The sequence below is a fragment of the Schistocerca nitens genome, chromosome 2 (genome assembly GCF_023898315.1).
Source record: "Schistocerca nitens isolate TAMUIC-IGC-003100 chromosome 2, iqSchNite1.1, whole genome shotgun sequence".
NCBI lineage: Eukaryota > Metazoa > Arthropoda > Insecta > Orthoptera > Acrididae > Schistocerca > Schistocerca nitens.
The window spans coordinates 591,514,880-591,540,637 of NC_064615.1; the positions used below are offsets into that span (position 1 = coordinate 591,514,880).

Here is a 25,758-nt window from a genome sequence, read left to right on the forward strand (position 1 = left end):
TTAACTACTTCATCTCTTAAAACTACCGATTCGTTTTCCATTGTGCTCCTCCCCCTGTATGGGCAAATCGTTGCCTAATGCTCCCTCTGAAACTCTCAGCAACTTGTGGTTCTTTCACATACCCAGGTTCCTCTTCTTGATTTCCTACCTTTGTATAATATCTTAAATTTTAATCTGCAATTCGTAACAAATAAATTATTGATCATACGATGTAGGCTTTCACGACCGGTATTGCTTTCACTTAAAAATTCCGGGATAATAGACCGTGGTCTATGTATAAAACTCTCCTGACGTTTCTTCTCGACTGCGGGAGACATCCTCGCCGCTTTACCTCGGAGGACGACTCCCGCAGTCGGAGACGAAACGCCAGGGGAGAGTTTTATACATAGACCACGGTCTATCAGCCCGCAAGTTTTAAGTGAAGAAATAAATTATTGTTAGAAATCGCACCAACAACAGAAAATGTTTTGCGCTGAAAAATCTGGGTTCGAAATCTTTGTTTTACGTTTATATAATCTATCTGAAATTTTACTGTGTTTCAAGGATTTCTTCCATGTGATTTAGCCGTTTGTCTTCTTCAATTGACGACATCTGCGTAGCAGTCGAGTTCCTTGACCAACAAAATTACGAAGGTATTTTCTCTAATTGAATTTCCTGAATGCTCGTGAAATAATCCAGCCCAAATAATATTTCGCTTGCATCTGTTAGTAGTTTGACAGTCAGTTAAAGCACAATAAAGCACAAAGCTTCCTACGCTAGCTTTCATCGGAGTCTCTTTTAATTCACACACGAAAATGTTCGTTATCCGTTAATGCTGAGTGCGTAATCGTGTTGCTATTAGCGCTTCATTCAAATCATTTATTCGCTCGCTGCTCGGTTGTGAGCCGTATACGGTTAGGTATACCACATCTTTCGCATAACCATTAATCCGGCGCGGACCGATACCGCGAATGTTTGCACTCAATTCCTTCGTCAGTTTTTCGAAAACCACAAAACGAAAGATCTGGAACGTAGAGTGGATATCCAAGTCGAAACGCTCCGGACTGTTGTCGAAATTACTCATCACCTTGACAGCATTGGTGATATCGTTTAGGGAACTCGACATCAGATGCTTTAGTGTTCAAATGTTAATGAGGCTCGCCCCCCTCCAAGGGATTCAGCTTGTTAGCTGCGTAACTCACATTCTTGGCTATCTGAAAAAAAAATTCGCGGATATCTTTTTGTGACAGGCATGTCTGAGTGCGACTGCATAATATGGCACGTGCCCCAGAAAGTAATTCTATGACGTTCACAATATCTCGCCTGTTCCTTGAGTCAAACCGACCTCGTTCTTGAGTTTTAGCTGCGTTATTACGTGGAATTCTCATAGAGCAGTTACGGACAAAGTCGATGTGGGAGAAGGTAGGGGTATATCGCTCCATCTTTACGATCATTTCAAGACATATAAGGGGACTTAGAAAATGTTTCCAACAACAGTGCATGTCGCTCTGAAGGCTGGTGCGGTGTCGCAGCCGGCGTTTCGTATAGGGTGTGCATGAGATATATTCCTTGTAGTAAAACTCAGTGAAATTTCATAGTGGAAACCAGAGATCCTATTCGTAGAAGGGCGTGAAGAACCCGAAGATGCATTTAAATCAGTCAAGCTCGTGGTCTTGCGGTAGCGTTCTCGCTTCCCGCGCGCGGGGTTCCGGGTTCGATTCCCGGCGGGTCAGGGATTTTTCCTGCCTCCAGATGACTGGGTGTTGTGTCGTCTTAATCATCATCATTCATCCCCATTACGGTCGGAGGAATGCAATGGCGAACCACCTGCACTAGGACCCTGTCTAGTGCAGCGGTGCGGGTCTCCCGCATCGTCCCCTACGCTCCTCGGAGTATGGGACCTCATCGTCGTCGTCGTCTCGTGAAGAGACGTAGATACGTCTTTGGAGTTCCCTTACCCGCATCAAACTGGTTTGTTGATTTGGCCAATATATGTTGATGTACATTTAACACATAATGTAACGTATTTATCCAGCATGTAAATCCACGTTGTCTTCACGTTACTCTCGGGATGATAAATTTTGCGCAGTCACTTACTGGAGACTAACCAGTCTGACACGTGGTTGATTATGGGCACCCAGGGACTTCGATAAAGAATATATATATATATATATATATATATATATATATATATATATATATATATATATATATATATATATATAGTAAGTGACTGCGCAAAATTTATCATCCAGAGAGTAGTTAAGGCTCATCGGCCATTTGACCATCTTCTTCTGTGCGGATGCATAAACAGTGCCCGAACTCTTACGGGAATCGTCAAAAATCCGCGAGTAATGAGTATAATGGGCACGGGCACTAGGGATATAGTGCGGGACAATAAGTTGGGAATGTGGGTCTCACGGGAGGTGTGCCGGAGGTAAGTCCCTGCAGTCGCACTATCGTCTGTGTCCGCGGTTGCTCAGCTGGATAGAGCGTCTACAATGCCAGCAGGAGATCCCATGTTCGAGTCCCGGTCGGGGCAAACATTTTCAACTGTCCTTGTTGACATATATCAACGGCTGTATGCAGCTAAGCGTAGTTATTTCATTGTAATTTCAAAGAATAACTGACCTAATTTAGGTGGTATCGCAAGAAGTTCAATTTTTTCTCAATTTATCTGAGGAAAACTGCTAAAATATCCGTGCCTCTGCGTGTGATGGCACGGTACGAAAACTTGTGCACTTCACTGCAAATTAATGTGCTCTGGAGTTTGTCATAGAAATCTGTTTTTACCCTCAACACTCTTATCAGGCGTCTGAGACGACCCATGAAAACTATCATAAAACATAGCAAACAAAAGACATAAATCAAATATTGGTGTTAGCCTTCCTGGACGCATTACGTGTTTCCACTTCTCACCATAAGAGTGTACGTCCAACGTTGTCGACCATCACAGTTTTCGTGGTCCAGGTGTTATGGTATACGGAGGCGTAAAGCTGCATGGGCGTACTGATCTCCAAATCTATGAAAACACGCTACAGTCACCGGTCAACATTATTGTGGTGCTGTCTCCTTCCCCATGTGTTTCTTTTTAGGGATGCGTTCGGACCAGACTTCATTTTTATGGATGAAAATCGGCGACCGCATCGAACAGCAGACGTGGAGGAGCTCTTGAAAGGAGAGAATATTCGGCGAATGGGCTGTCTTGCCCGTTCCCCTCACTTAAATCCCGTAGAGCACGTGTGAGATACTTTCGGAAGATTGTGCAGCATGTCCACACGCACCGACGACCATCCACCAGCACTCAACCGCTCTGGTGGAGCGCCCTACCATAGGAAGTCCACACCAACCTCGTGGCCAACAAGGGAGCACGTCCGTGGTCATCACACACCCCATTAAGAACCGTGTCCCGCCTTTTATAATGTACAGTGGTCCATCATGAATTGCGTGACTTCAGCGTAATTATTGGCTTTGAATAAAAGTGTCGTTTTTGTTTGTCTCATTATGTATTTCTTTCAATTATCTTCAGTATTATACTGCAGCTGTACTTTCTGTGTATGGTCCAAGTTCCAGCCAGCTGTATTACTTGTGAGTGACACATCATGCGAAAGTTACTTTCCTCCTTAACTTTCGCGCAGGCGGATCAGTAGCACATCAGATTCCATAATTAATTTCTTACTCTGTAGCGGACTGTGTGCTCATGTGAAATTTCCTGGTAGATTAGAACTGTGTGCAGTGCTGGCTGATGTATGGGTGTGAGGAGGGGTTATAAGTCGAGTTTGGGGAGTTCAGTTGGTACAGCACTCGTCCGCGAAACGCATAGGTCCCAGTTTCGAGTCTTGGTCCGCAACATACGAGGTTGAGTCAAATGAAAACCTTAAATATTTTTTTAAATATTATTTATTGTGCAGAAGTGGTACAAAGCTGTATCACTTTTCAACATAATCTTCCCCACGGTCAATGCAAGTCCTCCAGCCCGTACAAAGTGCATCAATCCCTTTAGAAGAAAGTTCTTTTGGTAGTCCACACAACCACTCATGCACCGCGTGGCGTACCTCTTCATCAGGACGGAACTTCTTTCCTCCCATTGCGTCTTTGAGTGGTCCAAACATATGGAAATCACTTGGGGCAAGGTCTGGTGAGTATGGTGGACGAGGAAGACACTCAAAATGCAGGTCTGTGATTGTTGCAACTGTTTTACGGGCAGTGTGGGGCCTTGAATTGTCATGCTGCAAAAGGACACCTGCTAACGACAATCCACGTCGCTTTGATTTGATTGCAGGCCGCAGATGATTTTTAGGAGATCTGTGTATAATGCACTGGTGACAGTGGTCCCTCCAGGCATGTAATGCTCCAAAATGAAGCATTTTTCGTCCCAAAAGAGAGTCACCATAACCTTCCCTGCTGATGGTTCTGTTCGAAACTTCTTTGGTTTTGGTGATGAGGAATGGCGCCATTCCTTGCTCGCTCTCTTCGTTTCCGGTTGGTGGAAGTAAACCCAGGTTTCGTCCCCAGTAACGATTCTTGCAAGGAAGCCATCACTTTCTCGTTCAAAGCGCTGAAGAAGTTCTTCACAAGCATCAACACGTCGTTCTCTCATTTCAGGAGTTAGCTGCCGTGGCACCTATCTTGCAGACACTTTGTGAAACTGGAGCACATCATGCACAATGTGGTGTGCTGACAAATGACTAATCTGTAAACATGCTGCAATGTCATTCAGTGTCACTCGGCGGTTTTCCTTCACTGTGGCTTCAACTGCTGCAATGTTCTGTGGAGTCACAAGTTGTTGTGCCTGACCTGGACGAGGAGCATCTTCCACTGAAGTCACGCCATTTGCGAACTTCCTACTCCATTCGTAGACTTGTTGCTGTGACAAACATACATCACCTACTGAACCTTCATTCGTCGATGAATTTCAATAGGTTTCACACCTTCACTACGCAAAAACCGAATAACAGAACGCTGTTCTTCCTTGGTGCAAGTAGCATGTGGAGCGGCCATCTTTATACTGATACTGCGACAGTATGTGTGCATCTACACTAGGCTGCCACCTACAGGCCATTCTGCACGCTGTTTGTAGCACGCTTACCAACTTACAGGACAACGGCGCGAAATTTCTATTTGTTATTACAAATTTAAGGTTTTCATTTGACTCACCTTCGTAGTTTTAATCTCTCAGGAAGTTTCAGCATATATAAGACTGCTCGCCGAAGAGGCTATAATTTGACGATCACATGGAAATGCAAACGACTTGACAAAATATTCAGTTTGTGTAATGTATGGTAGCTCTTTCTAAATGAGGATAAATGCAAGACAATACCTATAACAGAGATAGTGAACCGTTAGCATCCGATTACAAGATTAGTGGTGAACATCACGAATACGTAAGATGGTATAAGAATTTAGGGGTAATACTAAGAAGCAATATGAAATGGTACGATGACGTAAAATCAGTGTTATGGAAGGCGAATGGAGCTCTCAGATATGTTGGAAGGGTTCTGTGGAAGTGCAGTGAATCTGCAAAGGAAATCGCACAGGGGATGTTATTAAGACCTGTTATAAGAGTACCGTTCCAGCGTTTGAAGTCCCATTCAAGTAGATATGACAGCTGACATCGGACGAGTGAGGGGCACGCTGCTCAGCCGTAACAGGCCACTGCAGCCTATGTGAAAGTGTATCAGGGATGCTCGGGGATTTTATACTGGGATCCTTGGAAGAAAGATTACGTAATTTTCCCGAAACCCTGTTGGGTAAATTTAGCAAACCTGTATTCGATGAAGATCGTGTGACCATTATGGTAGGACCACACTACATCTCGTTAAGGATCACGAGAATAAGGCAAGAGCAGTTGGGGCGCATGCAGCGGCGTATAGAGAGTGACTTTTGCCTCGCACAGTACACGTATGAAACAGAACGTCCAGGGCCGATCCAAGAACATTTTTCTACACAAGCGACTTATCACTTGGCACCTCCCCGTCTTTTCCTCGTACAGGTTTGCCTGCATCAGTTTTCGTTAGTACCTGTGATATGCACTGTATACAAATCTTGCGCTTGGGTGCCCCTCTCATGGTGGTGTCCCAAGCGGCTGCTGCTAATAATTGTAACACGTCCTGAATAGAAATCTTACAGCTGTGGAGTCTCTGGCGCCCCTTTCACCGGAAATACCGACTTGAGACTCTCACGGAGGTAATCCAAAAACTTACCACAAGACTATACAGAAACTCCAGACATTCGCAGAACCCGTTCATTCTGAATCTGGGGAACTACGACCACAACCGTAGATGGAAACATAAAAGACCAAAAGACATACTTTCAAGTACCTAACATCTATGGTCAAGTACACGCAAACACAACGGTACAGGTGAGCCCCTGTTAATCAGCCACCATTACTGGATATCCAGTTGGAATACACTTGCCGAATAACTGGCACCACGCAGGGAAGCCGTACCGTACACTACATGCAGACAAGCTACACACGCCCCCTACACAGTGAGATGATCTGTGGCCGATCTCCCATTAATATATAACGATCCTGATTGTTCCAGGAATGTAGCGGCTGCAGCGAACCGGGATGCTAGGACCACAGTACATCTCGTTAAGGATCGCCTGCCACGGTAATGATGCATGATACCCACACTAACAAACCCAACCTGGCATGAACTATCGCAGCTAGTAAGCCACTGTTGCTCTTACTACCCATCCCACTGTCGCAGAGGTTTTTTCCCACGGCACGAGCCTTGGCACTTTTTTCCCTCTGCTCTTCAAATTGCTACCCTCATTCGCGTTTCGTCCACTATCTATCACGTGATGGACCGTGTTAATGCGTAGTCTTACCCAGACGCACGGATAGCATCACAGCCCAGCATCCTGTGATCCACCTATTAGATAACTAAAATGTTGACGGAGGGCACAGTACAACTTTTGGCTTGGTCACCATGTTGGTGTGGGCGTGGAGGGGGCCCATCCCTTTTTTTTCTCAGCGTGACGCCCCCAGCGGCGTCTTGTGAGTCTTGGGCCTTAAACCGGCTACGAGAACAGCGCTGATACTGGTTAGAAGTACCGTCCACCATTCACTGAGGCTTGCGGAATATCTGTGTTGATGCAGTGGTACTAACTGACGACACTTTGTACAAAACACGGCTCTCGGACACACGTCTCAAAGGCAACACCAGGACTTTACATCCACATTACCTTCTAACCGTCAGTCAATCTGTGCAAAACGAACCAGAATCAAAACTTCCTCTTACCCAAATCTTTATGAATAAGGCATTAACATTGCACTTGTCAATCGTCAAGTTTTGCGATATGAGATAGAGACGACAGTCTCAACGTCTGTCGCACTTCCTCAGTGGTGTCTCCCGTTCTGTCTGTTGACAATGGACAGTAACGTGACATATTCAACCTAATCCTGTACGTCTGGACAGTGTCTGAACCAGTCAATTTTCTCCCCGTGGAATATACTTTATACATTCACCAACATCCGATGTGTCGCCGTCTTCGTTTTTCTCCATTTGCAAGAAAATTAATGATTCTTTCGGGATGACAAGAGTCATCACACTTGTTACTTTCGACTGGCCGAAGAAACCAAATCGGCTTCATCTTTGTATGTTCGGCGCTACGTGGAGCTTTTCCACAGGTTTCTACTCATATACACGCCCACTCATTTGAATACAAGTTGTTCGGGCATCGGTCAGTTACACGAGCATTTTAGAAGCTCCTTGCAGGTTATCCTTCAGATAACTAGTGAAGGTGGAAGATTAATTCATAATAAAACAATATTCACATTCCTCAAATTTTGTACTTCTGACACCTCGGACGCTAAGAAGGCAGTATGGCTGCCTACGCGTCGCATTACACTCTTGTCATAGCAAATGCTTATCGCATTGCAGCATATTTACCACCTTTGAGGATATTTTGGTTGCTGTTGATGCATATGGAGTTAAGAGCTACTTTATATCACTTAAGACTTTCTTCAGCACAGGGGTAATTTTAACTGCGTACAATGAGCGCACATTTACGTCTAGATGTCGTTCCTGATTTACGTAGATATGAACTATCGTGACAGTTACCGAGCATCAAGAGTTTATGTTGCTACAAACGAATGACCCATATAAGGTAGTTTAAAAAAGAGAAACATAACAGAAAAAACGAACACAAATTTTGAAAGTATTTATTTAACAACTCGAAATAAATAAGTAACGAAAATAATTAATATAAAATAAAAAAGTAAAATAAATGTGAAACCACTTGTTACAAACTAAAATTAGAAAATCTGTGAACAATTCGAGGAATACTCGAAACAACAATCTCATTACAGTTACATCAGAGCGTTCTTTGTCTTACTACTACAAGCTACTTGTCTTTTTTAGTCATCACATTATGCTTAGAGTGGGTAGCGAGGAAGACTGCACGAAGTTCCACAATGAAAAGGCATTCATAGTGATCTAATACCGTCATCTATATTAACAGATATTTTCTGTTACCGTGCAAAACTAACGGATTACAGCATGAGAACTACAGAGTTGCAGAACATTGACGATAATTATTTCGAGTCAATAATGCAAGGAACAACACTCAGTTCCTACTGTGGGCTTGCATTGAACATCGAATATTTCTCAACTGAGAGCAATCTTAACTAAACTGATCACAGAGGACTGGCTGACTGTGCCGTAGACAGCATTACCTAAATGCGAATGCGGTAATGATTATCCCAGTATCAGAGATATTTTCCAAAGAAGTCTGAATGCTTTTAAACGAGTGTTTCAAACTGCGACACCAGTCTTAGCTAAATGAGCCACTCCTGACATGTTTAGTGACTCGCTGTGCGAGATCTGCATTGCACTCAACGCTAGTCGACGCTCAAAGGGAGTCGAAATTCTGAGACAAGCATCGGCAGGTGCACTTCGTCTACTGTGAGGCTAGCTGAGCTTTAACTTACTGAACATGAAAGTCTCTTTTGACATCGTTTCTGGAAGGTTTCTGCACGATACTAGACATCAGCTAGTGCATTTTGTCGATTTGGCGCCACTACAAAGGGATGTGCTGTTATAAAATGTCTCGTCGGGCTACCTCAAGATGTAAATATAAAACTGCAGTATTAAAGAAGAGCTTGCCTTTATCTGGACTGCTGCCAAGTACGCTCGACAAAATGTCGCGACATATCTGTGAAGTCTTGACGACTTCTGCAGATCGTGGAGAAAACATTGCAGTAAAGCCTCAGTTGGCACTCGTTATCTCTGCCTATAATAACTAATGCATATGTGTGCTTCATAACCTTGATGTTACATATATTGCTAGAAATTCAGTGCTGAGCATCTGTCTTCTCTTCATCGCAAGGAGGCAACGAAGAAGGGAGGAGGAGCTAATTGGGAAAGGAGAAAAAGCTCAGAGAGTACAAGGAAGGTGACGGAGATAGCTACAAGATTGTTCCTCAATATTTCGTCATTGTATGGGTGCGCCTGTAATTTCGGGAAGACTTTTATCAATTTATACCCGTGAAAACCTTAAACATGTACGTGCGGTGATCATTCAGCACCCTAGACTCATCCAGTTTCTTACGCTATCCACAAAACTATACATTAATAATTTCTTAAAGCTTATTGTTCGTTGCATTTCGATTATCTATAATATGGCGTCATGATTGAATGAAAATAGTTTAAATCGCTGGCGCAAGTGTGGCTGATGAAATACGGTCGTGTCAGACTCCGTAAGTAAACAAAAGTACTTCAGTGACATTCACCAACAGATTTTAAGCAGTATGAGAAATCTGTTGGAGGATGAACGGTGGATCCGTAAATGAGCTGCCTTCTTTGAAATATCTCGTAGCGTCCATTCTTGACGGGAAGATTATGCGTCGCCACATAGTCCTCACCATCGCGCCGGCTGTAAGAACACACAGCGCGATATGCATCTCAGTGTAATTATTTATCGCTTTTCATGAATACAGTCAGTAGCACATAATTCTACACGCTCCGTTCATCGATCGGCTAATAGCTACATGTTCCACCTGCTAACAAATAACAGGATTGCTACGCGAGATTCGTTCAGGGACGAAACCGGTAGCTGTTAAGTATCTTAGAGGGGGTAAACAGATGGTATGTTATATACGTATGCATTTAATGTATGGTGCTGAAAGCGCCGTAAGGCAGTTTGCTGACGATGTTGTTGACAGTGGGAAGGTTGTAACGCCAGAAGAGAGTAGCGAATTGCAGGAGGATCGGAAGTACACCTATGATTGGTGCATTGCTTGATAGCTGACCTTGAGAGTAATGTATTGCACTTATGGAGAGATACATTACCGTTTGATTACAAACTCGTTCGAAAGATTCTTGAATATTGCACATCATTCAGCGACTGTTATGACGTAGGATTAATGGAGAAATTCCAAAGAAGAGTGGCACGTTCCGCCACACGTTCATTCAGAAAGCGCGAGAGCCTTAAGCCGTCGGCACACGGACCGTGCTGTCGAACGTTAACGTTGAGCGTGCCAAGTTCAACGTGCTGCTGAACGCTCAGAAACGATGCTACTTGTGCATACGGTACGTGGGCCCCAACAGGGTATACGCGATCGCAACGCACTCCAGCGGTAGTTAGGGGATGCTTCTAGTTCGTAATCACACTGTTTACTTAACGGGCGCGCTTAAAATTCCCACGCTAGCTCTATTAAAACGCACATTTCCTCCATCGTCCACGAAAAGGAAAGTAACATGTCCAATTAATAAGGACACAGACTTATAAAAGTTCCATTACAAACAGTGCATTACAAATTTGGAATACTTCTCCGCGTAAGATAAACATTATTTCATCATTCCCACATTTTAGTAAAACGCCAAGGTCAGTCTTACTTGATCACTATTCCTACGCAGCAGCAGAATCTTTGCAACATGTGAATTACGAGGCGTAAAAGAAAAAGGAGCAAAATATCTTTATACAAGTAGCACAAGCTGTCCTGTAGCTTAAGCCAATCCAATCCTAAAAAAAGGTGAACTTATATTTACATAACATCAAACATTATAGTTTATGCTTATATTAAGCTAATAATAAAGTATCAGAACCTAATAAAAACGCGAATGTTGGGAAAAAAAATTTAGAAGAGTCAATACGCGAACCACTGCCCCACCATAAAAGTCTCCAGTACTCAGTGGCTCTACTCATTACGCTAAACCAACATCACAACCTAAGCATCTAATTATGTCATGATACGCCTTGCTGAAAATCTTAGATATGTTACTAATTGAAATTTAATTATAACAAATTGCACCAAGACGTTTTGGGTGGATTTTCAGTGTGTCGCTGCCTTCAAATAGCCTACTCTCATAATACACAAGTTACAATAGTTCTTTTGCCACGAATATGATGTTTCTCATTATTTTATTCGAACGCATCACACAGTTAACAACGGGTTTTCCAGTGATTCTCAATTTGCTGGTGCTCAGAAACGGAAAGACTCCCGAACGTGCTATTCCACGCTGTGCCGTCAGAAACTCGGCACGCTCAACGCTCTACGTTCGGATGCACGGTCCGCGTGCCGACGGCTTTACGGAGGTGCTCACAGAACTCCGGTGGCAGACGCCACAAGAGAAGCACTGTGAGTCACGGAGCAATTTACTGTTAAAATTCCGAGAGCACACGTTCCAAGAACACTCAGGCACCATTTTACTCCCTGCCATACACATCTCGCGAAACGACCACGTCGAAGAAAAACAGAAATTAGAGCTCATGCGCCGAGGGTCGACGTACCCTTGCACCTTTTGTGAATGGAACAGGGTATGTGGGTGGTAGCAGCTGTACCCTCCGCCACACGCCGCAAGTTGGCTCGCGTAGTATAGTTGCAGACGGTGGATTGAATTGCCCTTTTTGCTCGTCACACGTATAGAGTCCTCACGACTTGAGGTTTTGCAAAATAGCCGAAATCCAGTCGGAAGCACGATTTGACGCTATTGGGAGAGCGACCAAATGTCCTCTCTTGGGCCTCGTGGAAGACACTATTTACATGACATAGTTGTTCGGCAATACTGAAACGTATTAACTTAGGATAATGAATAGCGCGCAATGTTGTGAAGTAGGGAAATGAGGCAGACGTAAAAACAAACGGAGAGCCGATGAACACCGTTAGTTTGGTGTAATGATCGCCCCGACTATCGTTTCTTATTTCTTCTCACGCCTTTCTAGGTAAATACTAGGCTGGCTACCTCAGAACCACAGGACGGAGACACAGAAAAAAATGTTACAGCAAACACAAACAGTGGTGTAAAAGACTTATTTCCTATTTCAGGCTTAAGCTACGTCATGGAGCAAGGTGGCTCGCTAAGTGAGTAATAGCCGCACTACAGATCGCCAATAGGTTGTAGGACTTATCGTTTTTCCCACTTCTGACGATCATTAGCTGACGTCAGAAATGGGAAGCTGCACTGTGGTTCTGGGCCACCTCAAAGTGTAAGTCCTCCTGTAACTGGCTGGATAATTAAGTTCGAAAGTTGCGAAGTCAGGACGACGCCTAGTAGAGCACTCACGACTCAATCTAACCTTCGGGTTGATGACGGCTTTTCATGACGACGAGAGAAACATCGGACCACAGAAGTAAAAGGATGCGAATTCTAGGAACACAGATGCCACCGTGCGATGAACTGGTATAGGTGGGAATAGTTCCGAAGAAGAGACTGTCAGAGATAAACTGCGATTCACCGCTGCCATCAAGGCCACTGGTAGGGAGTATTATAACACCTGTGAATGCAACTAGACTATTACGTAAACATATGGCGTTCGGTGTAAAGGAAGTGCACAGAACAATTGTAGTGTCCTCGCTAGAACCAGTAAAAATCCCATTCTTATCGTGGTCCAGTCATTTGGCGAGCACTGTGATCAGCAGACACAGACCCGCAGTGGTTGGGGACAGGAGCTGGGCTACTGGCTCTGCGCGTGCTGCTGGCGCATGTGGTCGAGCGAGGCGCGCAGCTGCAGCAGGCCGGCGGCGGCGGCGCGGCCCATGGCCGCCTCGTTGGTGGACGCGTCCTCCAGGGCCAGGATGGCCGCCGCCTCCGACAGGCACGCCGCCGCCTCCTCCATGCGCCGGCACATCTCCTTAGAGTCGATCTCGCCGAACTCCTCCTTGTGCCGCGCCAGGTACATCAGCGGCGCGTGCAGCTCGTACAGCACCACGCCTGCAAACACCGAGGGTGCGTCGCTAATTACCGCTCAGCCACATGAGCTTTAAGTCAGCTGCCAAGAGGCTAGATTAAGGCTAGATTAAGAGCTTAAAATCCTGTAGATGTTGAATCTCTCGCCCAGTGCAAAGCACCAAGTTATTGGAATAAAGTGCAGGTGAGTCCTGTACACAGGGTGTAAATTTTAAGTTGACAAACCAGAAGAACTCGAAAAATAAGCTTCACACGAAACAATGTGTAGGATCCAAAGTTGATTATTTTCGAGAGGGACATCTGCTGGTGGTAAAATTAGCCCGCCACCCCGGCCCCTTGAGGGTGGGGTGGGAGGCAACTTTAAAATTTCAAATCGGAACCCCCGTTTTTTTATTTCAGAATCACATTCTACACAAAAAACTACGTACATTTTGTCTTAAACATTCGTTTTGATTCTTGGTAGTTGGCGCTTTAAGTCAAGAAAATCCGTTCTCATTTTTGCGTGGAAAATGGTTACGGATAAATAAAAAATACTTATTTACTTCGTAAATTTTGACTCGCTAAAACTAAAACTCTCCCTCTCTCCCCATAGTGTGGAGTTTGAGAGAGAGGTATTAGAGTTTTACAAATGTTGACCCAAATATTAATTTTTTCCGCAGATTCGGATAAATTTTGTTTGTTCCGTGGTCATGAGGCCACACAATTTTCATTATCAAACAAATCATCTGACTAGCTAATTAAGAGGGAGAGTTTTAGTTTTAGAGAATCAAAATTTACGAAGTAAATAAGTATTTTTTATCTGTCCGTAACCATTTTCCACGCAAAAATGAGAAAATGGATTTTCTTGAAGCCGGCCGGAGTGTCCGTGCGGTTCTAGGCGCTACAATCTGGAACCGCGAGACCGCTACGGTCGCAGGTTCGAATCCTGCCTCGGGCATGGATGTGTGTGATGTCCTTAGGTTGGTTAGGTTTAAGTAGTTCTAAGTTCTAGGGGACTGATGACCTCAGAAGTTGAGTCCCATAGTGCTCAGAGCCATTTGAACCATTTGATTTTCTTGAATTACAGCGCCAACTACCAAGAATCAAAACAAATGTTTAAGACAAAATGTACGTAGTTTTTTACATAGAATCTGTTTCTGCAATAAAAAATGGAGGTTCCTATTTGAAATTTTTGCAACAGCCTTGCCGCAGTGGGTACACAGGTTCCCGTGAGATCACCGAAGTTAAGTGCTGACGGGCGTGGACGGCACTTGGATGGGTGACCATCCAGGCCGCAATGTGCTGTTGCCATTTTTCGGGGTGCACTCAGCCTCGTGATGCCAATTAAGGAGCTACTCGACCGAATAGTAGCGGCTTCGGTAAAGAATACCATCATAACGACTGGGAGAGCGGTTTGCTGACCCCACGCCCCTCCTATCCGCATCCTCAGCTGAGGATGGCACGGTGGTCGGATGGTCCCGGTAGGCCACTCGTGGCCTGAAGACGGAGTGTTTTTATTTTAAATTTTAAAGTTGCCCTCCGCCCCACCCCCAGGGGGCTGGGGTGGTGGGCTAATTTTACCACCAGCAGATATCCCCCTCGAAAATAATCAACTTTGGATTCTACACATTTTTTCGTGTGATGCTTATTTTTCGAGTTCTTCTGGTTTGTCAACTAAAAATTTACACCCTGTATGATAAGGGTAACAGAAAGGACTCACAAAATTACGGACCAATATCCCCAACATCGGTTTGCTGCAGAATTCTAGACCATATTCTGAGTACGAATATAATAAATCTCCTTGAACAGGAAAACTTTATGTCCACTAATTAGCACAGTTTTAGAAACCATCGCTCTTGTGAAGCTCAGCTTGGCCTTTTCTCGCATGATCTACTGTGAACTACGGATGAAAAGCAACAGGCAGATTCCATATCTATAGATTTCCGGAAAGTATTTAACACGGTACCCCAATGCAGAGTGTTAACGAAGGTACGAGCATATGGAATATGTTCCCAGGCATGTGAGTGTGTGTGAAATCTTGTGGGTCTTAACTGCTAATAGTCCAGTCAAATAGTAGATATACCTTGCAAAAGGTGGGGTAGAAGAGTTTATTTTTTCAACTCGTTCGTATGGTTGGAAAGATTAGAAAACCAAGTTTTGCCAACAAAATTTCGCTTGGGAAAACTTTCTGCAGTCCAAAAACTTCGAAAATTTCGGACTTTTTTCAGTTTTTCAAAATATCTCAGTTTCATTTGCTCCTATCGCTTTAACGTCTATTTTCTTTTTTAAAGAGCACAAAATTCTCTACAAATTTGATTCTTGCCATTTTTTTCTACTCCCAATATCTAAGGCGCTACAGCGCCTCAAAAAATACCAATTTTTCAAATTTTGAGCATAGTGGCAAGATACCTTATTTTTAACACTATTTTTTTCAGTTTCTGTTTGTGTAGTATAAATAAATTATACATCATGTTATAAGTTGGAATTTACCACCTCACTTTCAGGTATTCAATTTCTCTGTATGCAACATGATTGCTGGGCACCCAACTATTGTGATTCTTACATCACTACCTGAAGTTCACTATGGGCCACCTCAGCCCTGGTATTTGTAAAACTATAAATATAAAAATACATCATTAAGAGACATGCACACGCACACGCACACGCACACGCACACACACACGCACACGCACACACACACAAAATAAATTGTCTCAGGAAACTGAACTATTATTAGCTGCAATAGGCAACTTAATTAGGTAGGTAATTATTCTTGTGTATAAAAGCCACACAGTTGACATTAAAAATAAGTAGTTTTATTACAATTAAAATGCATTGTGAGTTACTAAAATGTTGACAGTTCTGGATGTGTAATACTTGTAATATTGCACTTAAGCGCACTTGAGTCAGATATGAGCATCACTTCCAATGTTTTGATAGGCCAGGTTCCTTAGTGTCACCAGAAATACCTTGAGTTACGGATTCAGGGTCTGTACATAGAGTTGATCCCAGATTGACCTCTTCTTTAAACAGCGAGTCAGCCTCAGCAAGTTCGTTGGTTTCGTCAGCGGTTTCCTCAACATCCTCCATAACATCTTCTTCACTGTCTTCATATAAAAATTTTGGCACGTTTTCACAGTTGACCCCAATACATTTCTTGCAAATTGAAGAACATTTCAAACACACTTTTCTGCAGGAGCACGCTCCGCCACAGTTCAGCTTGCATGAGCATGAAACAATGTGAAGAAGTGCTTCAGGTGCTGGATCTTGGCTCATTATAACGGGTACTGGACCGTGGTCACTGTGATTCCAGCCCCATTTCTCAGGAGGTTCTCTGTTTCCCATCCAACTTTGGACTTGTTGGTAAGTCCGCAACGAATGATGTTGTGCAGAATCTTGTGTAGGTGGCAACCGTGCAAGATTCAGTTTGCTTTTTGTGGCAGACTTGGCGAATAGCTGGCACCGCAAATGGTCTAGTGTGTGGGAACTGCTGACACCTCCACTATACAATGCGATAGTAACCTGTTCTCCTGCAGTTATTATTTCTTCACGGGTAGCATGTGGTTTATTGAACGTGCAAAGCGCTGAGGTTAGGTGTTCATTTTTCGCAACAGTATTGCAGCACTTAATTTTTCTCTGACCAAAAAAGCAGATGTTGTATCACATCTGCTAAAGGCGTGAGTGAACAGAATATATTCACCGTCAAACTTGTAAGATGCAGTGGAAAACCACTTGTCTTCTGCATTTCCTCTTCCTGGCTTTAAGAAAAATAAGTTTTCAAATGCCTTGCCCCAAACCGGTCATGGGCACAAGCAGGTCAACATCTTCTCCTACAGTGACAACACTTCCAACATCTTTGGTTCTTGAAATGGCAGAAGTTACAATTATAAAGTCAGCATCTTCTTGTGCCTGGTGCACTTCAATGCTACACTCCAGAAATTCCATTTTAAGAAGTGTGATCAAACGCATCTTGTTTCGTTCGTTGTACAAGAACTTGTCCTGAGGGACTTGGTTCACCATCTCTGATTCAACCACAACGTCAACCGAAGAATGTTGTTTGGACCTACGAATCCTCTCAGCACTCTTTGTGTTACATTTGTCTCCCTCACATGGATACCCATCAAGTACAATAGCAAATTGAGATCCAAAATGACGTTGCAGGTAAGAAACATAGCTTTGGGCTATTGACTTGAAGCAAAAGTTTCGAGTCCAAGTCACTTTGTGGATAAGGTACCTCCATAAATGACAAAAAATTTACTCGGTCCACCTGACTTCACATCTTCCACTGGAACGAAGGCATTGTAGAATGAAGATTTTGTTCCTTTTCGCATGCCTTTTTCTGAGAATAGGGACATTGGGTAAGGAGCAAGTTCATATTTCAGAAAGGCTTTTAACTCTTCTTCACTTTGTTTCATTAAACAAATCTTTTAGAAAAGAGTTAAAGGATCAACAGGAGTAATTTTAGTGCTCCCAGCTTTTACAGAATGGAACGCAGAAAGGAGAGCCACAACTTTATCTTTTCTACGGAACTTTACATCGTGGAAATTGTCACCAACGATTCTTTGCTCGAAATTTGCAAAATTGGTATTTTTTGACGCGCTGTAGCGCCTTAGATACTGGGACTAGAAAAAAATGGTAAGAATCAAATTTGTAGAGAATTTTGTGCTCTTTAAAAAAGAAAATAGACATCAAAGCGTTAGGAGCAAATTATATATTTTGAAAAAACTGAAAAAAGTCCGAAATTTTCGAAGTTTTTTGACTGCAGAAAGTTTTCCCAAGAGAAATTTTGTTGGCAAAACTTGGTTTTCTAACCTTTCCAACAATATGAACGAGCTAAAAAAATAAAATCTTCTACCCCACCTTTTGCAAGGTACAGGCTTTTTTTCTGACAGTTTCACTGGACTATAAGGTCATCAGTCCCTAAGCTTACACACTACTTAACCTAAATTATCCTAAGGACAAACACACACACCCATGCCCGAGGGAGGACTCGAACCTCCGCCGGGACCAGCTGCAGCATGTGAGTGACTCGAAGACTTCTTAAGTAATAGAATCCAGTATGTTGTTCTCGACGGTGAGTGTTCATCAGTCAAGGATGTAGTCAGGACTGCCCCATGGAAGTGTGATAATGCCGCTATTATTCTCAGTATACATAAATGATCTCACGGACAGGGTGGGCAGCAATGTGCGGTTGTTTGCTGATCGTGCTGTGGTGTCCGGAAAGGAATCGAAGTTGCACGACTGTAGCAGGATGCAAGATGACATACATAAAATTTTTAGTGGGAGTGAAGAATGACAGCAGGCTCTAAATGTAGAAAATGTAAGTTAATATGAATGATTCGGAAAAGTAAACCCGTAATGTCCGGATACAGCATTAGCGATGTCCTGCTTGAAACAGTCATGTCGTTTAAATATCTGGGCGTACCGTTGCAAAGCGATATTGAATGGAACGATCATGTGAGGATTGTGGTAGGGAGGGCGATTGGTCGACTTCGGTTTATTGGGAGAATTTTTGAAAAGTGTGGTTCATCTGTAAAGGAGACCGCATACAGGACGCTAGGACGATCTGTTCTTGAGTATTGCTCGGCTGTTTGAAATCCGCACTATGTCGGAGTAAAAGAAGACGCAGAAGCAGTCAGAGGCGGGCTGGTAGGTTTATTACCGGTAGGTTCCAACAAAACGCAAGTCTTACGGAGATGCTTTGGAAACTCAACAAGAAATCCTTGGAGGGGAGGTAAAGTTCTTTTCGAAGAATACTACTTCGAAAATTTAGAAAACAGGCATTTGAAGCTAGAGTAATTAGGGGCATTAGAGATGCGTATAGACAGTCGTTTCCACTCGCTCTATTTTTGAGTGGAACAGGAAGGGCAATGACTAGTTGTGGTGCAGGGTACCCTCCACCACGCACCGTACGTTGACTTGCGGAGTATATATGTAGATGTAGACTTCTTTGTAAACGGAGAATTAAAGTAAAGTATATCCATAATGGGATGGGAATTCCCGAAGGACAGATTCAGCCACAAAATTGGAAAGATTTTCCTTCGTCCGTGCACAGCAGCACCTTTTTGTAGGCTGATGAAAGAAGGAAGAGTGGGAAACGCAGTTCCGACCCACAGCCGACTCCTCTCAAATAGCACCAAGATGGCCTCAGAGCTCAGCCGCCCAATCCGACGGGCTAATAACGATAAACACGGTCACGTGCTCTCACTCCATGAGTCTGCGAAACAGAGCCCTGCAGGCGCGTTTTAGATCCGCCTCGAATTCACTCGACTGCTGTGTGCAAGGTGGAAGGTGAATGAACTTCAACACCTTGGCAGAAGTTACCGAGGAAGTTTGTGCAGGCTCGATACTTCGTGCTGAGGTGTGGTGTAGCTGACCGCCCTGTTTCCTTTAGCCGCGTGGAAGAGGCTACGCACCTATTTAGTCGCAATCGGCGAGTGCTCGCCCGCGGAAATTGAGTGAGACATGCCGCGTGGACAGCTAGCGTTGGGGAACGGCTGCTGCTCACTGAGCTTTGCCTCATGGGTGAGGTGCTCTACGTTTGGATTTTAACCTGGGGCTTTGGCGCAATGTCTGGTGATCTGGATCTGCACGCGACCATCTCTCCTCCCCTCACCGGCCATTTAATGTTGTTGTTGTTGTTGTTGTTGTTGTGGTCTTCAGTCCAGAGACTGGTATAATGCAGCTCTCCATGCTACTCTATCCTGTGCTAGCTTCTTCATCTCTGAGTAACTACTGCAACCTACATCCTTCTGAATCTGCTTAGTGTATTCATCTCTTGGTCTCCCTCTACGATTTTTACCCTCCACGCTGCCCTTCAACTATAAATTGGTGATCCCTTGATGCCTCAGAACATGTCCTACCAACCGATCCCTTCTTCTAGTCAAGTTGTGCCACAAATTTCTTCCCAATTCTATTCAATACCTCCTCATTAGCTATGTGATCTACCCATCTAATCTTCAGCATTCTTCTGTAGCACCACATTTCGAAACCTTCTGTTCCCTTCTTGTCCAAACTATTTATCGTCCATGTTTCACTTCCATACATGGCTACACTCCATACAAATTCTTTGAGAAAAGACTTCCGGACACTTAAATCTATACTAGATATTAACAAATGTCTCTTCTTCAGAAACGCTTTGCTTGCCATTGCCAGTCCTCATTTTATATCCTCTCTACTTCGACCATCATCAGTTATTTTGCTCCCCAAATAGCAAAACTCCTTCACTACTTTAAGTGTGTCATTTCCTAATCTAATTCCCTCAGCATCATCTGATTTAATTCGACTACATTCCATTATCCTCGTTTTGCTTTTATTGATATTCATCTTATATCCTCCTTTCAAGACACTGTCCATTCCGTTCAACTGCTCTTCCAAATCCTGTGCTGTCTCTGACAGAATTACAATGTCATCGGCGAACCTCATAGTTTCTAATTCTTCTCCATGAATTTTAATTCCTACTACGAATTTTTCTTTTGTTTCTTTTACTGCTTGCTCATTATACAGATTGAGTAACATAGGGCGTAGTCTGCAACCCTGTCTCACTCCCTTCCCAACCACTGCTTCCCTTTCATGCCCCTCAACTCTTATAACTGCCATCTGGTTTCTGTACAAATTGTAAATAGCCTTTCGCTCCCTGCATTTTACCCCTGCCACCTTCAGAATTTGAAAAAGAGTATTCCAGGCCAATTAGTAATCGTGAAAATTTATACTCCTTTGCATTCGACCCATCTACTTACGTATCGACTGCCACTACTCACGCATAACGATCACGATTACGCAGACCGATAACGGAGCATTGACATGAATTGAACGGAAGAAAAAGTAAACTGGCTATGAGTATATGATGGAACCACCCAAGACTGACTGGATTTTACGGGATATCTAAATTAGGATAGATGGACAGGGATTTACGCTTCACTGCTCTCGATTATGATTCCATTGCCATAAACACTGTCAACACTTTCTTCGGTTCTAAGCTGTAAGGGTTTATTTATTTTCTATGTCCATTGAAACAAGCTTTGCAAAAAACTGAGATCTTCTGGTGTGAAAAGTTCATCCAGCTGGTTGAATTGCAGTAGGTGGCCACGAATTTGCGCTTAGCCACATCTGCTTCATCCGAGAGAGGGCTCCACTACTGGCTCATATCGATTTATTTACAGACCGATGTAGAATGCTGTATTTTTTCTCCATTTACTTCCCGCGTGGACAGAATTGATAGCACATCCGTAACTACAAATGTGAGCACATACAGTGCCTGGGATCGTGCCAGTGGATTCAACAGTGACGATCACTGTATTCTATAAACATTCTGTTTTAAAACTGACGCTTGCACGTTATTTTCCCGCTTTTAGAGCTGCCATGTCCACCGTTAATAACTGAATATATTACGACATCCTGTTGGCACCTGTAAGTGCACATTTTAGGCTGCTCTATTTAAAAATAGTTTTGCCTGTTAGCAAGCCAAGCCTAAATTTGCTGTATTTGTGATCAGAAGGAAATCGCAGCACCAAGAAAGAGTTGTGGGACATCGAAAGTTGGTAACCGTGTTTATACATCTGAAATGTGCTATCTATTCAAATCTCGCACTAGTCACATAAGAGTGGCGCTAGTAGCGCCTCTATGAGGAAGCAAATCAGATTTGCCTTAAATAGACGCTATAACGGTCGTGAGCGTTAGCTTCCTTTGAGATTGGACGCGGTGAGTTGATATTGGTCAAGGGTGCCTTTACGGCGACAAAGACACCATTATCAACACCGTCCCTGAGTTTGAACGACGTTGTGTAATGGGGGTACGAGAAGCTGGATATTCCTTCTGCGATACTGCAGAAAGATTGGGCACGAATGTAGCCAGAGTACACGATTGACGGCAGCGGTGGTCACGAGAACGCACGGTCGTAAGAAGTCCGGACTCCGGACGGCCACGTGGCTCTAGCGAGAGGGAAGACCGTGGTGTTCGGCGTATGACGCTGGTGAGTCGTAGTGCATCTGCGGCGACAATCTGAACAGCAGTTGGCAGTACAGTGACACAACGAACTGTTACAAATCGGTTACCTCAAGGACAGCTCCGAGCCAGATACCCTGTAGTGCGCATTCCACTGACCCCAAGCCACCGTTTTGCGACATAAGTGGTGTCAAAAATGGTTCAAATGGCTCTGAGCACTATGGGACTTAACTGCAGTGGTCATCAGTCCCCTAGAACTTAGAACTAGTTAACCTAACTAACCTAAGGACATCACACACCTCCATGCCCGAGGTAGGATTCGAACCTGCGACCGTAGCGGTCGCGCGGTTCCAGACTGTAGCGCCTAGAACCCCTCGACCACAACGGCCGGCTAAGTGGTGTCCAGCGAGAACTCAGTGGAGGACAGGGCGGAGGTGTGTTGTGTTTTCTGATGAAAGCTGGTTCTGTCTCCGTGGCAGTGATGGCTGTGTGTTGATTAGAAGGAGACCAGTTGAGGGCTTGCAACCAACCCGTCTTCACACTGCACACTCTGGATCTACATCTAGGGTTATTTTCTGGGGTGTGATATCGTATAACAGCAGGAGCACTCTAGTGGTTATCGCACACACCCTGACTGCAAATTTGTAGGAAGATTGGTGATTCGACCTGTTGTGCTTACGCTCATGAACAGCATTCCAGGGGTCGTTTTCCAACAGGATAACGTTCGCCCGCATACCGCTGTTGTAACCCAACTTGCTCTACAGAGAGTGGACATGTTTCCTCGGTCTACTCGATCACCAGATCTGTCTCCAGTGGAGCTCATATGGGACATCAGCGGACGACATCTCCAGCGTCAAACACAGACTGCATTAATTGTCCATATATTGACCGACCAAGTGATACAGATATGGAACTCCACCCCACAAACTGATTTTTGGCACATGTACAACACAATGTGTGGTGTGTGTACTGTAAGACCTTCAGTACACACACCATCAGATTATTTGACTTGTCGCTCTAACGAAGTAGGCGAGTGTCAGCAATATGTCTCATGGTCTTATCGTGGCGTGTTTATCTTCTGCCGTTAGGTCAGACGATAGAAATGCCACTTGCACGCTTAGAGTAGCAGATTGACGGTGACCAATTTTAAACAGAACTTGATTAATTTTCACACACATTTATTAAAATAATAACAAGCATAAAAATTACTTAACTGGATTCTGGATGCTATTTACAATTGACAATCTGAAGTTCCTTTGGTATTGGTACGTTAATCTTTTTCTCACATATATCTCTGATACTTGACAAAAGTGTCTGTACATTTATCTTCATGGCTATATAAAGGAATATGGTAGTCTTATTAGGCGCAGACTGAAACTTGACTATAGACTGGTACAGACAAATGTAGAACTCGTACAGACTGGTGCAGACAAATGCAGACTGACTACTCGGAGGCCTGTACACTCATTATAATACCTCGCACGTTCATGTATCTCTGCGCGAGTGTGATCCGCGAGGAGGAAAGGTTCTACGTTAGCAGCAATCTCATTGGCTGCGTTACATATTAATACGCGGATCGGCAGAAGCAGAATTTGGTCCGTCTCTATGGCAGCGCCATCTCGTACTGCGGAGACGGACGAGCGCTGCGCCTGCGCTGTTGTGCTTAGCGGGGCGCACTCTAGTAGGAAAGTTGTGTACGCTCTGACTACGCGGAACTATGTACACAAGACAATGCATGCACTTTTACGTGTTTGCATTCAACATTCTGGCAGTTACACAGGTTATTTGTGTACCAGCATTTCACATTTGCAATGGCTTATCTCGCTTACATTAATCTGTGATCTTGCAATGCCACTAGACAAACGTGTTACCGAAATTTCATTACTCAACATTATTTTATGGTGTTGCGATTTTTTCCGTCAGTGTTTTTTTTTCATATTGTTGCGACTCAGAGGATAAAGTAAGTTGATCAGTACATCAGGTAAGTGTGTGTTTGCGCCTACCTCTGAGGCGCGAGAGGCCAGGCTCGACGACGTCAGCGACGGCCAGCAGGTCGCGGCAGAGGTCGACCTTGCGCTCGAGCAGCACGTCGGGCAGGTCGTCGAGCAGGTAGTCGTCGACGCGGCCGTACAGCTGGCACAGCGAGTGGCGCATCTGCGACATGTAGGCGTGGCGCGGGTGCAGCACGCTGCGGTACTTGCGGAACAGCGTCTCGCGCGCCTCCACGCTGTCGCCCGCCTCCACCATCTGCAGCTCGTTCGAGATCAGCTGCAGCACGCGCCGCACCGCCTCGCCGCGAGTGCAGAACTCGCAGCGCGTGCAGCGCCACTGCGCGCTCGGCTCTGTTGGCACACACGGACGCACGCACGCCACCCGTCACCAGTGCACTGTCCATCGCACCGTCTGAAAATCTTACATTAACAAAAAATTATTTCAGTGCTACTAACAAAAGCCATCCTCACACTGGAAGTGCTTCTACATCTACATCTACGTTTATACTCCGCAAGCCACCCAACGGTCTGTGGCGGAGTGCACTTTACGTGCCACTGTCATTATTTCCCTTTCCTGTTCCAGTCGCGTGTGGTTCGCGGGAAGAACGACTGCCGGAAATCCTCCGTGCGCGCTCGAATCTTATAATTTTACATTCGTGATCTCCTCGGGAGGTATAAGTAGGGGGAAGCAATATATTCGATACCTCATCCAGAAACGCACCCTCTCGAAACCTGGACAGCAAGCTACACCGCGATGCAGAGCGCCTCTCTTGAAGAGTCTGCCACTTGAGTTTGCTAAATATCTCCGTTACACTATCACGCTTACCAAATAATCCTGTGACGAAACGCGCCGCTCTTCTTTTGATCTTCTCTGTCTCCTCCGTCAACCCGACCTGGCACGGATCCCACAATGATGAGCAATACTCAAGTATAGGTCGAACGAGTGTTTTGTAAGCCACCTCCTTTGTTGATGGACTGCCTTTTCTAAGGACTCTCCCAATGAATCTCAACCTGGCACCCGCCTTACCAACAATTAATTTCATATGATCATTCCGCTTCAAATCGCTCCGCACGCATACTCCCAGATATTTTACAGAAGTAAGTGCTACCAGTGTTTGTTCCACTATCATGTAATCATACAATAAAGGATCCTTCTTTCTATGTATTCGCAATACATTACGTTTGTCTATGTTAAGGGTCAGTTGCCACTCCCTGCACCAAGTGCCTGTCCGCTGCAGATCTTCCTGCATTTCGCTGCAATTTTCTAATGCTGCAACTTTTCTTGTGGCGAATCACGCCAGACATGATTCCCATCGTGGTAATTGCACGCTCTGAAATCACCTGCCACATCTCACGGAACACAACACAATCCTCATCGTGATTTGCGACCACAGCGCTGTACTGCAGCAATTCCCGGCTACATCTGGAGCGCCGATCACACAGTTTCTTTACGAAAATGGACGCGCGTAAAATAGTCACGTTAACTCTACTAGCGACTGTCGAAGAATACCGTAGATAATCGCGAAGAAGATTCTGGACTCGTCGCTGGCTGGATGGCGAATTCCTGGTAGAGAAACACAACGTAATGCTGTACAATTATCTGAGATACGTCAAGTAAAAGTTACTCGTTATCTCAACCGAATCTCCGTCTCATTTTCGGTTTGACATTGAATGCAGCTGAAGCATAATGTCTGATGACAGTTTACGCAAGCATAATATCGATGTGTATC

General features: G+C 44.3%; 1 protein-coding gene across 2 annotated transcripts in view; it reads right to left on the reverse strand.

Annotated features, from left to right (window-relative positions):
• The window catches only part of LOC126236655 (SET domain-containing protein SmydA-8), a 319,934-nt gene that overhangs the window by 30,281 nt on the left and 263,895 nt on the right, over positions 1-25,758 (reverse strand). The window contains exons 6-7 of one of the 2 annotated variants that reach the window (XM_049946120.1): positions 24,041-24,379; positions 8,167-13,139 (exon numbers count right to left, since the gene is read on the reverse strand). In XM_049946120.1, coding sequence (XP_049802077.1) covers positions 12,883-13,139; positions 24,041-24,379 — 596 coding nt within the window. In that variant the 3' untranslated portion in view covers positions 8,167-12,882. Of the gene's footprint in view, positions 1-8,166; positions 13,140-24,040; positions 24,380-25,758 lie in introns of those variants that run through there. The other variant, XM_049946122.1, reaches the window with a different exon arrangement.